The 13,346-nt window shown below is 38.4% G+C and overlaps 1 protein-coding gene and 1 long non-coding RNA gene across 5 annotated transcripts; one reads left to right on the top strand and one right to left on the bottom strand.

Annotated features, from left to right (window-relative positions):
- Window positions 1–1,965: 1,965 nt before the first annotated feature.
- LOC139773656 (uncharacterized) lies at window positions 1,966–6,138 on the bottom strand. Its single transcript, XR_011718390.1, has 2 exons — window positions 6,001–6,138; window positions 1,966–3,939 (listed from the first exon to the last, which is right to left on the bottom strand). It is a non-coding gene; the product is annotated as an uncharacterized lncRNA (long non-coding RNA).
- Window positions 3,240–13,270, top strand: Ugp (UDP-glucose pyrophosphorylase). 4 transcript variants are annotated; one of them, XM_071708229.1, is made up of 11 exons: window positions 3,240–3,592; window positions 3,716–3,763; window positions 10,352–10,588; window positions 10,932–11,114; window positions 11,240–11,445; window positions 11,522–11,597; window positions 11,672–11,818; window positions 11,914–12,052; window positions 12,174–12,311; window positions 12,463–12,629; window positions 12,728–13,270. In XM_071708229.1, the coding sequence occupies exons 1-11, from the start codon at window positions 3,569–3,571 to the stop codon at window positions 12,938–12,940; spliced, it is 1,578 nt and encodes a 525-aa protein (XP_071564330.1). In that variant the 5' UTR covers window positions 3,240–3,568; the 3' UTR covers window positions 12,941–13,270. The 4 variants fall into 4 exon arrangements, with proteins under 4 accessions (XP_071564330.1, XP_071564331.1, XP_071564329.1 ...); XM_071708230.1 differs by lacking the exon at window positions 3,716–3,763 and having other exon boundaries at window positions 3,242–3,592; XM_071708228.1 differs by lacking the exons at window positions 3,240–3,592; window positions 3,716–3,763 and adding an exon at window positions 6,133–6,257.
- Window positions 13,271–13,346: the final 76 nt, after the last annotated feature.

Raw genomic sequence — 13,346 nt, 5'->3', positions numbered from 1 at the left:
AAGGGCATATAACCACGTTCGTAATAAATTTTACAAATGTTTACCACATACAAAGACCATATCAAAATGGTACGTTTCGTTTAACGGGGAGCCAGGCATTAATTCCGAATCTTTAAAGGCTATACGTAAATTTGCTGATTCCGTTCCCTACAAATTAATAGGTTCATTAATGTTCGAAGAAATAGATATACGCGAAGGCGATGAATATTATCAAGGTAAATTCGTCGGTTATTCAGATTGTGGCAATAATATCGCATGTGACGAAGCAGCACTTGCCAGCCGAGCGTTAGTATTTTGTATCGTGTGCCTTAATGCATCTTGGAAGTTACCTATTGCGTATTATTTAATTAATCACACAAGTACCGAACAAAAAGTCAATTTGATAAAACAATGTTTAATAGCTGTTCAGGAAGCTGGACTATTGGTTACAGCACTATGCGATGGCTACACATGTAATGAAGACATGTTACGAGAACTTGGATGTAATTTAGAGTTTAAACCAAGGATGGAATTAACATTCCAGCCTTGGTTTAAACATCCAGCCAATGACAGTAATGTATATGTATTTCTGAATCCACGTCGTCTAATGAAACTCGTGCGAATAGCGTTATCTTCTGAGAAAAAACTATATGATGATACCGAAAACATCGTTAAATGGAAACATGTTGTAAATCTACAGAAACTACAAGAAGCTGAACGCCTATATTTAACAAATAAAATAACGATTAAACATATACAATATCACAGTAACAGTAAAATAAAAGTAAAATCAGCCATGCAGTTGTTGAATTGTCCCATGACTAATGCTATGATAATATGTAAAAATAAATTACGATTACCGGAATTTACGGATTGTTTGCCAACTGTAAAATTCATAACTCTATTTAACGATCTCTTCGATATATTTAACTCCATAAATTTAAGACAACATGGTCTCAAAAAGCCCATACATAACAGTAATTATGTTCAAATTGATCGAAAACTTCAAGAATGTGCAACTTATATTAAATCATTGTCAATTGGGGCAGAACGTAGAAGCGTACTTAATTCAAGCGTAAAAATGGGGTTTCGTGGTTTTTTAATGAATATCAAAAGTTTGTTGCATATGTACAAATTTGTATGCACTGATAATGATCTTCTTAAGTACATTCCTACGTATAAATTAAGTCTGGACAACCTTGATTTAATTTTTAATTATTTAAGACCTCATTATGAATATAATACTGATCCTACAGTTGTACAATTTAAATCTGCGTATAAAAAATTAATTACACACACGGAATTGCGAGACAAAAATAGTGGCACTTGTACACTATTAGAGGATATTGCAATATTGCATATGTCATCCGAACAGCCGATTAATATCATAAATGCAACGACAAACATAGCATTACGCACACAATGGCTTGATATGTTTAAGATGGAAGATGAGATTCACCTTGATTATTCGTCATTACAAACACGATATTCAAGTCCTATTACAGAATATAAAACGGAAGTTATTAGTTATATAGCTGGATATATATTAAAAGAACTTACAAAACCATTACATTGCACTGTATGTCTCGACACTTTAATAGGCCAGCCACACGTCAATTTAATAAATAAAAAGAATAAAAGACGATCAATATATCCGTCACGAGATCTTATATATATTTGTAAAATAACAGAAAATACAATAAGTAATCTTTTAAACACGAATAAAACTTTAAAACACTTTAATATGCATAGTTTTACATGTAGAGTAATGCAAGAGTTTATTGATAGCAATATATTTGCGAAGTTAAACGAACATATTAATGATCAGTGTCTTTTTAGCAACCACAGAAATAATTTGTTACGTAGTACTATCATATTATATGCTATGAGAAGATTCGCATTATATTAAAACTAAACAATTAAGTATAAGACATAAATATGCTAAGCTTATATTTTAAGGTTTCAATAAAATATGTTTGTGTAAAAAACTATATAAATATATATTTTATTTTACTCTTCCATCACATTTACATTATATTTACATTAATTTATATTTTTTAGTTTATTATTATATATATCGTGTATTTTCTCTCTCTCTCTCTCTCTCTCTCTCTCTCTCTCTCTCTCTCACTCACTCTCTCACTATTTGATACATATCATTCTAACGGTAAATAATATAAAATAGTGAATCTTTATCATAGATTATCAATTTTCTTTTCGTATTATAATATAATTGGAGCCTTGATTCTAACTTTTAAAGTTCTAGAACTATTCCTACTTTATGAAATAACAAAAAACAAGTCTCTACTTATTTCTATATAAAAGTATACATTTTATAATTAATTTGTTAAAAAATTTTTATAAATAGAATTAAATTGGATTGAAAACCGTTAATAAAAACCATAACGCTGAACATATCCATACCTACGTAGAGGACCTCAAGTAAGAATCTGATCACTGATCGACCGTTGTTTATTGGTGTTAACAAACAATGGCAGAACTAATCCAAAATACTGAAAGTTTTCGCGCAAAACGAATCCAGCCTTATATTTGCTATAAATACCGAACCAGGATGCAGAATATGTCAAGTGTGTCTCTAACTAATATATTAAACTCTATATAAAGTGCATTGTTTTTAAACGCAGCCGTTGTTTGTCAAAGTGGCCAGACTCTTATCTGGAGGGTCTCTAATTAATCGTATACTGTCAATTATTGCAATGCTGCACTTTTTAAACTATAACATATTCCAAAATTGCGCGCAGAAAGTAATGTAAGACAAAGATTTCATATGACCGCCATATATAAGCGCGCGCGGATTTGAATTCAACTCAACCGTCCACGTGACCGCGGGATCACGTGATCGATTTTAACTCGTTGGTATCAGAGTTCTGTTGTATGTATGTATGTATGTATGTATGTACATACATAAGTAACACGAAAAATAGACATCTCTTCAAAAGGGGGAGTCGTTTGCCGCCTCGCTTTCCTTCTTCATTACATTCAATCCGGTTTAATTTGTATCAATCAGTGACTGCGTTTACACGGCACCGTTAATCGGGTTTTATAACATCGGTAGTTCTTAGGCCGGTCAATCACAGCTATTCCATTCTTCTGAAGAATGATTACGATTGGTCTTCCTGACAACTACCGATGTTATAAAACCCGATTAACGGTGCCGTGTAAACGGAGTCACTATCAACTTGCATTAATTTACGATATGTTAAAACTGAATTTGAATACGTTCGCGGGCGAATAGATCGTGACGTAATGCCAGGTAGCGAACACCGTCGTTGGTAAAGTCGGTGTCCTGTAACGTCACTTACCGACCGACCGCAAGGACACGTCACGTCACACGAGCCGGCATATTTTCGTGGTCGAGAGTATCTTTATACGTTCGAGGTAAAAATATATGGATTGTTTCGCAATAGAACGGAAGATTTTGCACGGTGTTTAGGTGGCCGTGTACGATCCCAGTTCGGGAGCGATTCCACCCGAGTACCCGACGAATCTCGATCACCATTGCGACCTGTTGTGACCTTCGCCGCGGCGTTAAAGGGCACGGTCAACCGTCTCGCAATCTCGATCGACGATGCTGCAAGTCGACGACAGAAAGGTAAATCCTCTCGTGCTCCCTAGAGCCTCGTCTTTGCCGTGTTTGTCCGCCAATTAAGCCTGCCCGACGTCGCGCGCGAACCTCTCCTCTTCACACGTCTCTCTTTTGTTTTCACTTGTCAAGGACAGTGCCGACAGGGTTGTAAAAGATGAGAAGCCGACGTATGGCCATGTAAGTAAATACTGGAATCTTATTTTTGCAAGCGATCGAGCGAAATCCTACGGTTTTCCTCGTTTCCCGGTTTCGCCCTCTATTGTCAAAAGTGTTCGCCACTGATTCGCGTTGAGGTTATGCTCCACGTTCTAGCTGGACATTTAACTGGCGGCTTCTGTTATTCTTGAGGTGACCTAGAAGTCAAAGCGTTACTTAGTTTTCAATGCTTAACTTATCAATTAAGATATTATCCCAGACAACATCGTGTTCAAAATCGAGACACAAGACGTCTTTTACACGTCTTTTAGTCATCTTTTTCGTAAGACGTCTAAAAGATGTCTTTTAGACATCTTATGTCCCGATTTTGGACATGCGTGCTGTCTGGGATATATCTGTAAGGTAAACGTCCCAATGGGGCCGGACACGTACCAGTGTCCGACAATATTGGGGAAAAATATTTGCTATTTATTTGAACAATTAAAAATAAAAATAAACTTTTTCCCAATAAATCGTTAAATATTAAATTTTTTTTACAATAATTATTATTTTTATTTTTAATTGTTCAAATAAATAGTAAATATTTTTCTCCAACGTGGTCGAACACTGGTACGTGTCCGGCCACTGGGACGTTTACCTTACTGTTCAAACTATTACGTACCCCATTGTTCCCCGACATGAATAGATCTGTTAATTTTTCGTAGGAAAGGAAGAGAGATGAAAGACGAATTTTATGGGGGTGTAGTTCCGAACTTCGAAAAATGTTGAAAACCATATGTTGAAAATTATGCATAATAACCGGTAATTATGTATAATTATCGAATTTATCACTTTTATAGTAACATATATATCATATAGAATCGATTTTAGTCGATAAATGCTATCATAACAAATTTTTTTTTTTTAATTTCCCGAAGTTGGGACCACGCGTACTTGATTTCTCACATCAAAAACAACTTATTTGTAAAATTTTAGGTCGATCGGGAGTAGGGGTCATTCGGAACTATATCCTTTTATGGTCACACAAATATTTCGCTGGGAGCAATTCGGCTGGTTGAAAGGACTATATTCGGGACGAATATATATATATATATTTTTTTTCTAGACAGCCTTCGCGCTTAATCACTGGCATTACTCGCATAATTAGGCACGTACCATTTCAATAGATCCGCCGTATCTTTCGGGTTGACAGGTGGAAGGAAAAATGACGCGCATGTATAATGTATATGACTCTTTTTGCATTTTTGCAAGTCGCGCGATATCCGGTTGATAATTTATTGAAAATTCATGAAATATATTTTAAGCCCAAGTGAAGCCTGATCTACAATGTGTTCTTTGCTTCCTGTTTTCTGCTCTTAAGGACGTTCTCCGGTCCTTATACTAGAGAAAATCGATTTTCTTTAGATTTCCTTGAAACTGTGAATATACGTTAATTTAGGTGTGCTTTATGCGTGGTATAAATTTCAGTACCTCTTCCGGTATAAAAAATCAAGATACTGAGCCTCAAAGTTTCAATTTTTACCAAAAAAAATTTTTTAATTTAATTTTTTTTTTATTTTGGCATTTTTTTCTTACAGAACTCGACGAGAGGAGTAACTTTGGTCCTTTTGACCAACCTCGTATCTCTTACCGTTTGGCCTGGAAAACCTTTTCATTAGTAAAATTTGAAACTTTGAGGCTCAGTATCTTTATTTTTTATACCGGAAGAGGTACTGAAATTTATACCACGCATAAAGCACACCTAAATTGACGTATATTCACAGTTTCAAGAAAATCTAAAGAAAATCGATTTTCTCTAGTATAAGGACCGGAGAACGTCCTTAACCACTTTGCGACACTCGTATTTCGCACTTCCGTCGCTTAACGCGATGTTTTTTGTTCTCTGTCGCCCAAGATAAAAATTGACGAACTTCAGTGGGCCTATTCTGTAACTCTTGACGACAGTTTCGTTATCGTTATATTGTCGTTGCGCAGCTTTTTTACTACACATAATATCTGCGCAACGCAAGTATAACGATAACGAAACTGTCGTTACGCGACGGAATTGCGAAATACGAGATAGTCGCAAAGAGATTAAGAGCAGAAAACAGGAAGCACAAAGAACACATTGTAGATTTGGCTTAACACTTGTTTCGCGTTTTAAGAAGTCAAAAATAGGAACGTCGCAGGAAGGCGGGAGGAATAATAAAATTTATAATTTCTCGTCAATGCCAAACGTATGCGATAAATAGGCCGACTTCCTCGGCGCCTCGACATACGTTACCGGGGTGACGAGGGTTCCGCGTCGTTTCCGCACACGTTCATCCCCGAGGAAAACCCGCGTCCGAAAGGGACGTCCCGCGTTCTCTCTCGGATCTCGTTCCGTCACGTCACGTGTTGTACCCCACGCATTCACGTCGTGTTTGGTGGAGCGCCGCCGATCGCACGCGCGATGCCGCAGTCGCATTCCACGGCCGCCGATCGTCCGCTACGCGCGTCCGTGTACAAAGTGGCGCACATGGAGTACTTGTTACAAGTAAGTGATAACCGTCGCGGGCCCCCGTTGACCGGTCGCCCCTCCGGGGTTCCAAGTTCCAAGTGTGGTGAAATCGTTCGAATCGAATCCGAAGGATTCTCCAGGCGTTTTCCTCCCTCGCGGAAAGGACCTCGAATTAAATCCGAAGGATTTCTGAGTGTTCTTTTTTTTTTACAGAAAAGAATTTCGCGCCCGAATAAATTCAAGGGACCCCCGAGCGTTTCGTCGCGGAAAGAATGGCGCGCCTAACGATCTGCTCATTAAAACAACGTTATCGGCTTCTAATCGCTCGTCCGGTTGCTTGAGGAGTAAACATCGACACAGGCACAAAAAAAACGTTGCGAACTGCCGGGGAACTTGCGAAACATATTTTAGTCCAATTAAATGATTAATTAACTAAAGACACTCGATATTAAAACTAACGAAAGGGAAAAGTGGGCTATGAGAGTCAAATGCAGTTGTGGCGTGAGTTTACGTTATGTAATATTCAATTAATAATTTAACAATTTAATTCGCATAATAACTGAATATTACATAATGTAAACTCACACATAGATATTGTAGTTCATTGACGTATCTATACGCTTATCAATGGGCATCCGCGGGCGATATCGTTGAATAAAGCATAAATGAGCCGCGAATCTCCGTATCGCGGCTAGAGAGAGAATCTAAAGCGGGACCTTGATCCTAGCAGAAGCCGGCCCGCGAGGTGTACACCTGTTTACGTTGTAACGTTGACGATTTTCCGTAAACTCTCTCGTGCCTTATCCCCCCACGTGAGATAATCGTCTATCTTTAGAAATCCTAATGCGATTAAGTCGTTGCCTCGATCGACGTTTTCCCCAGCCCGGAGTAATCCCGGAGTGAAATCCCCGCCGGAGGACGTTCCGTCCCGTGTCCGTCGGGAATCCGTCGGGGATCAGGATAACACCTCGGCAGCTTGTCTTCGCTGCGAGATAAAAATTGTGCGTGTCCTTGGACGAGCACGCGTGTTAATCTGTCGTTATGTAAGCTAATGATAGGCGAAGCCCGGCTCGCAGCGTCACGCTGACAATGAGGTGTAATCGTCGTTGGCCGATCTCGTTGGCCGTTTAACCCTCGAACCCGCGTTGACCCGTGCGACTTATCTCCTTTAATTCTCGAAAACGACGATTATTCCCTCATCCGTGGATTGTAACGAAAAGATTCTCTCTGAGAGATCGAAAGGCGACGGGAACAGAGCTCGTGACGCGGAAATGCTCCGCATGCTTGTTTTGTATTTTTTTTTTCTGTCAGAATATCCACGTGTCAAAATAGTAAATACGAGATATTTCGTAAAGCGCCGGTATCCGCGGCGACTTTACCGCGCGGGAAGATCAGTAAAATTAACTTATATAAATAAAATGATGTCCCGGTCAGAGAACACGCTGTGACCTTCAGTCGACCTTAAGAAACTCCTCTTTTTCTCTTGTCATCGTTGACGTTTACGTAAGAAATGACGAAGTTTTGCTGAGTTTTCTGATCTCTCTCTCTCTCCTCTGTCATCCAACAATTATTTTACACATAAGACATTGTGATAACTGATGCGAGATGATAACCGAGATAGTAATCGCAAGAATTATCTGCGATTTAGTTTATCACCACATATGTGTCGCAAAAGGTGGATTCTAAGTGTGTGTCTGGCGTTCCGATTAATTCTTCCGAATACTTGTTATCACAACCACTTGTGACAACAGCGTTTAAATTATGTTCGCGTATTATTAGCAGTTCCAAATTCTTCTCTTCCCGTGGCAGTAGTGCGATTCTGTAACTCGTTATGAGGTATCGACTATCGTTGCGCAGATATTTTATATGGTAAAAAAGCTGCGCAATTGTCGTTATAGCTCATAACGAGTTACAGAATTGCACTACAGGTCTCGTATCTCCTAATCTCTCCCGATTCCGCGAGTGTAACTCAACTAACGACTGTTATTTTAACGGAAAGATAAAATTCATGCGACGTGGACTCCGTTTCTCGAAATTATCTTATCGCGTAGCCGTAAAAGGGTTAACTGCGGGGGCGAGGGAGCCAGCGTTATACGAGTATCGATTATTGTTTCGTCGATTATGAATTTAGTGGTCCTCGACGCTATGTATGAAAAGTAGATTAATTTTTTTTAACACGCCAAAAATGTTTTCCACGATAATTTTCACGTATGTCTCGTTACGGTATATAAGTCACGGTAACCAGCCGCGAAACTTCTCTCTCGCGTCATAAAGCTTTGCACCTTCAATGCAAATCCGGCGATTATGTGGCGTATTACTATCGCGGCACACACATTTGAAAGTTAAATATTAAAATAGGCGATTATATTATACATCCCGCGCATTCGGCGCATTTTACGTCGGACTCATCCGCAGGGAAAAGAATGAAAAAAAAAAGAGGGAAAAGACTAAATCTGAGCATATTATCTGGACTTTAAGTCAAAGTGTAATGAAATATATCGTTCTTCTCTTTATCTTCATTTTTCGTTATTTTCTTTCTTTATCATTATTCTCTTTCTTTATTTTTTTTTTTTTTTACAATAGACTGAGAGTCCCCGGTGAAGGGGTCATCTCGGATTATCGCTTGGCAAGCGAGATCAACGCGATCGCGACACTGGGTCAGGGTGAAGAAGCTTGGCTAATCACAGACTTTACGCTCGTTTTCGTTACGCCAGCACAGATGTTACGCTGGTTTTTGAAGCGTTTCGGCGTTTATGCTACAATGATACACACCCATGTACACGCATATGGAATATTGCTTCATGTATGAATGTATGTGTTAAAATTTCATCGGCTGTCCCATGGGCCGTATTTACGCCGGCGTAATGATCAATAAGCCAATCACAAGACCCCTTGAGCATCCATTTTGAAAATAAGCTTTGTAAAGCAACACTGTGATTGGCTTATTAATCATTACGCTGCTTAAATATGCTCCATGGGACAGCCGATGTTTGTGCTGGCGTAATGAAAACGAGCGTAAAGCCTGTGATTAGCCAAGCTTCTGTACGCCATACGCTGGCTCCATGGGACTTCACCCTCAGGGTCTACTGGCTGCTACCGTCGTTTCCCTGCACCTCGCTTAGTCGAAGATATCCACTTACATATCTAGCCGCGACATATAGACAATAAAAGACAGATCGCGCGATTAATTTTAATTAATCCGGAGAAAAAGAGTCGGAAGAAGAAATTCTTCTTTCCTCCTGTCCTGTCCTGAGACACCTACGTATTTTTCATGATAATTTTCGCCTCTCATTGTTAAAAATATCAAAGGATAAAATTTAAATCAATACATTGAGTTAAATGACATTCTGTTATTTTTAACTACCATGTGTGTCAAAATTTATTATTTTAACACAAAACAGTATTATTTTAATTCTATTAGTTTAGATAAATTAACATTGTTTTAGTTAAATTAACGACATATTGAGTAGAGGCAGTGATAGACGATAGAAATAATTAAAAATGACTCAAATTGAGTGTAATTTGACACTACGAATTTAATAGTGGTATAGACTCGTTATCGTTATCGCGCGCGACTTACCCCGGCGTTAATTTATTTTACTGCTTGTTTTTTTTCCCCAATAGTTTTCTCACTATCTATTCATTTCGTCCCTCGAGAGACCTCCCAGGCGTGAACGACGCAATCGCTGGTCGCTTTTCAAGACAGACAAATTCACGATGATTCGTCGCATGTCAAAGAAAAAAAAAGAAAGGATGAAAAACAAAAAGAAAAAACGGAGTTCGTCTTCGCTCATTAGCGACGCAGTTGATTACGGATTGCGGGCGATTTTTGCGCGATTGCATTTCTACATGGGAATTTTGCCCCGACGAGGGAGATTTTAAACGAGAACTTTTGAGACGGCGGTCGGACACCCCGAGTCATCGCACGCATATACACGATTTATTTATTTTTTCCTTTTTTTTCCTCTTCTATTTTTTTGTAATTGATTTTTGACGGTCTCGAAAAATCATGCGCGATCTCTCGAATTGCGGCGAGCAGTTTAGCGGCTCGGACTCGGAAGACTTCGCGAAAAGGATAGGTAAAAAAAAAATAAAAGATCTAGTCTATACCTCGGAGGAAAACTCCACAGGCACGCGGTCACCAACGCAGCTCTTCAGATACACAGGCGTTCCGCGAGCGTACGAAGAGAGATGCGCGGGATGAGCTGCAGCGCGAGCTCGAGAAGCTGGGGACGACCGCCCGCGAGGACAAGAAGGCGATGATCGGCCGGCAGTTCTCCGGATTCCAGCATCTGTTCGAGCGATTCCTGCAGGAAGAGGGCCCGTCCTTGGAGTGGAACCACATTCAGAAGCTGCCCGAAGATGCGGTGAGTGAAACCCGATCGTGTAGACGGAAAAACTGCCGCGAGGAGATCTAGCGCTCTCCTTTTCTTCCTTTGAAGAAATGTAAACGATATCCTGTGTAGCCGTAGTTCTGTGACTTCTGTGTAGCTCTTTAGTCCGTTTTAATTAACAAACTCTGTATTGATTAATAATGAATTAAATTGTATCGATATTATTACGATGATTTATTGAAGGAACATTGAGATTTTATAAAACCATCTTCTAGAAATTTTCCGAGACGTATCTTGTCAGTCTGCTTTGATTAATGAATTCTATTAACTACTAGGAAAATCAAATTAAGTCAAAATTGTGCTTTTTTTTTCATAGGTCAAGGATTACAACTCCTTGCCATCGCCGGAGACGAACGAGGTGAAGGAGCTGCTTGACAAGTTGATTGTTGTCAAATTAAACGGTGGTCTTGGAACGAGCATGGGATGCCACGGGCCGAAATCCGTTATTGCTGTGCGAAATGGACTCACGTTTCTTGATCTTACCGTTCAACAAATCGAGGTATCACAAAATAATCATAGCTAAAAGTTTATTTTTACCATTTACATATATAGTCACTTATTAAGTATATAGTTATAAGATTATAACAATAAATAATAATTGATAATGCATTTCTGTTGTAACAGCACCTAAATAAAACGTATAACGCTAACGTGCCACTCATACTGATGAACTCGTTCAACACGGACGACGATACGCAACGGATAATTAGGAAGTACAAAGGAATCGATATAGATATTTACACTTTTAATCAGAGCTGTTATCCGCGCATAAACAGGGATTCCCTCCTCCCGATCGCTAAGCACTGTCAAATCGATGAGGATATAGAAGCGTAAGACAATTCTCATAAAGTCACCATTAATATTTTTTTAAACGTTCATGCAAAATAACGTATAATTTGTTAACAGCTGGTACCCACCCGGCCACGGAGACTTCTACGAGAGTTTCCAGAACTCTGGTTTACTTAAAAAATTCATTCGTGAGGTAACGAGATTTCATTTTCGGTGTTCGTAAATAATAGCAACAACCCGCTTAAAAGAAACTCGGATTTTTTCCAGGGCCGCGAATATTGTTTTATCTCGAACATAGATAATCTTGGTGCTACGGTGGATATCAAAATCTTGAAGTCGTTGTTGAGTAAAAGGCCGGAACCATCTCTTGAATTTGTGATGGAAGTAACCGACAAAACGCGAGCGGATGTCAAGGTGCGTTTTGTGAGAACTACGACATATGTCTGGAATAGCGCTATGAGACAGACCCTAATTTTGTGAGTAAATTATACATATATTTTATTTTGTAGGGTGGTACACTTATAAAATACGAGGATAAACTTCGTCTCCTTGAAATAGCTCAAGTTCCCAAGGATCATATCGACGATTTTAAGTCCGTTAAGACATTTAAGTATTTCAACACTAACAATCTCTGGATTAAACTTAGTGGTATGTATATTTAAATTTGTCATACCACATAAGAAATAAATGCCATATAATAAATAAATATCATGTATGCCATATAATAAATATTAAAGCCGTATTTAACATATGTCGTTTTTTTTAACAGCTATTGAGAGAGTGCTTGAACAAAAAGCGTTGAATATGGAGATAATTGTAAACAACAAAACTTTTCCTAATGGCCTAAATATAATACAACTTGAAACAGCTGTAGGAGCCGCTATGAAATCATTCGAAGGAAGTGTTGGTAAGTTTAAAGAGATAACAGTCCTGCTTTAATAAAAATAATTCTTTATTCTTTAATCTGAATTCTTTATCTCTTCAAGGATCCTGCTTTATTTTATATCAATTCTGTACACGATCGTATTTAATTAAAAATGTTTATTTATTTGCTACAGGTATAAATGTACCGCGCAGTAGATTCTTGCCGGTGAAAAAGACTTCTGATCTGATGCTCGTAATGAGCAATTTATATACACTGCGCAACGGATCTCTTGTGATGAGTCCTCAAAGGATGTTTCCCACAACGCCTCTCATCAAATTAGGAGACAATCACTTTTCAAAAGTCAGTAGGACTAACTCTTATTTTAATCTTTGCTAAAATTTATGTAACTCTTTAACTTCATCATAGCGATGTCTGAGTCTCTTTTCCCTTTCTTACAGGTGAAAGAGTTTCTCATCAGATTTCCGACAATACCGGATCTCCTCGAATTGGATCATTTGACGGTGTCGGGCGATGTCACCTTTGGAAAAGGGGTAACGCTGAAAGGCACCGTCATTATAATCGCCAATCACGGGGAACGCATAGATCTACCTTCTGGAACCGTTTTAGAAAATAAAATTGTATCGGGCAATCTACGCATATTGGATCACTAAGTCACAACGGCAGGCAAAAGGACCGTTTTAATTCGTCTCGCGTACATGTCTGAAAGAATGAGGTTTTCAGCAATCATGTTCCAGCTTAAATTAACTAGTCAAGCGATTCAATTGTATATATTCATAATGTTATTTTAGAAAGAAAGGGCCGGAAATATGTTTCTACAAAAATTATTTTACCTAATTGTATATAAGAACTTATATAAGAATTTAATTATGAGATATCAAAGAGAAATTTATAATGTATAAAATATATACTGTTGTGTAGGCGCGATGGAAGCTTACAAGGCATATTATTCTATTATAATAAATAAATACTTTCAAATTTTATTTATTTGTTTATTGACGAAAAACTCCCTCTAGTATATTGAACATGTTAAATAAATAAAGCGATTTAAGAAGCGGA

This window comes from Temnothorax nylanderi, unplaced genomic scaffold, assembly GCF_030848795.1.
Source record: "Temnothorax nylanderi isolate EJ_2023f unplaced genomic scaffold, tnyl_v1.0 TNYL_tig0065_pilon, whole genome shotgun sequence".
In the NCBI taxonomy this organism is placed as follows: domain Eukaryota; kingdom Metazoa; phylum Arthropoda; class Insecta; order Hymenoptera; family Formicidae; genus Temnothorax; species Temnothorax nylanderi.
Note: the sequence above shows the minus strand (reverse complement) of the source record. Positions and strands in the feature narration are given on the sequence as shown.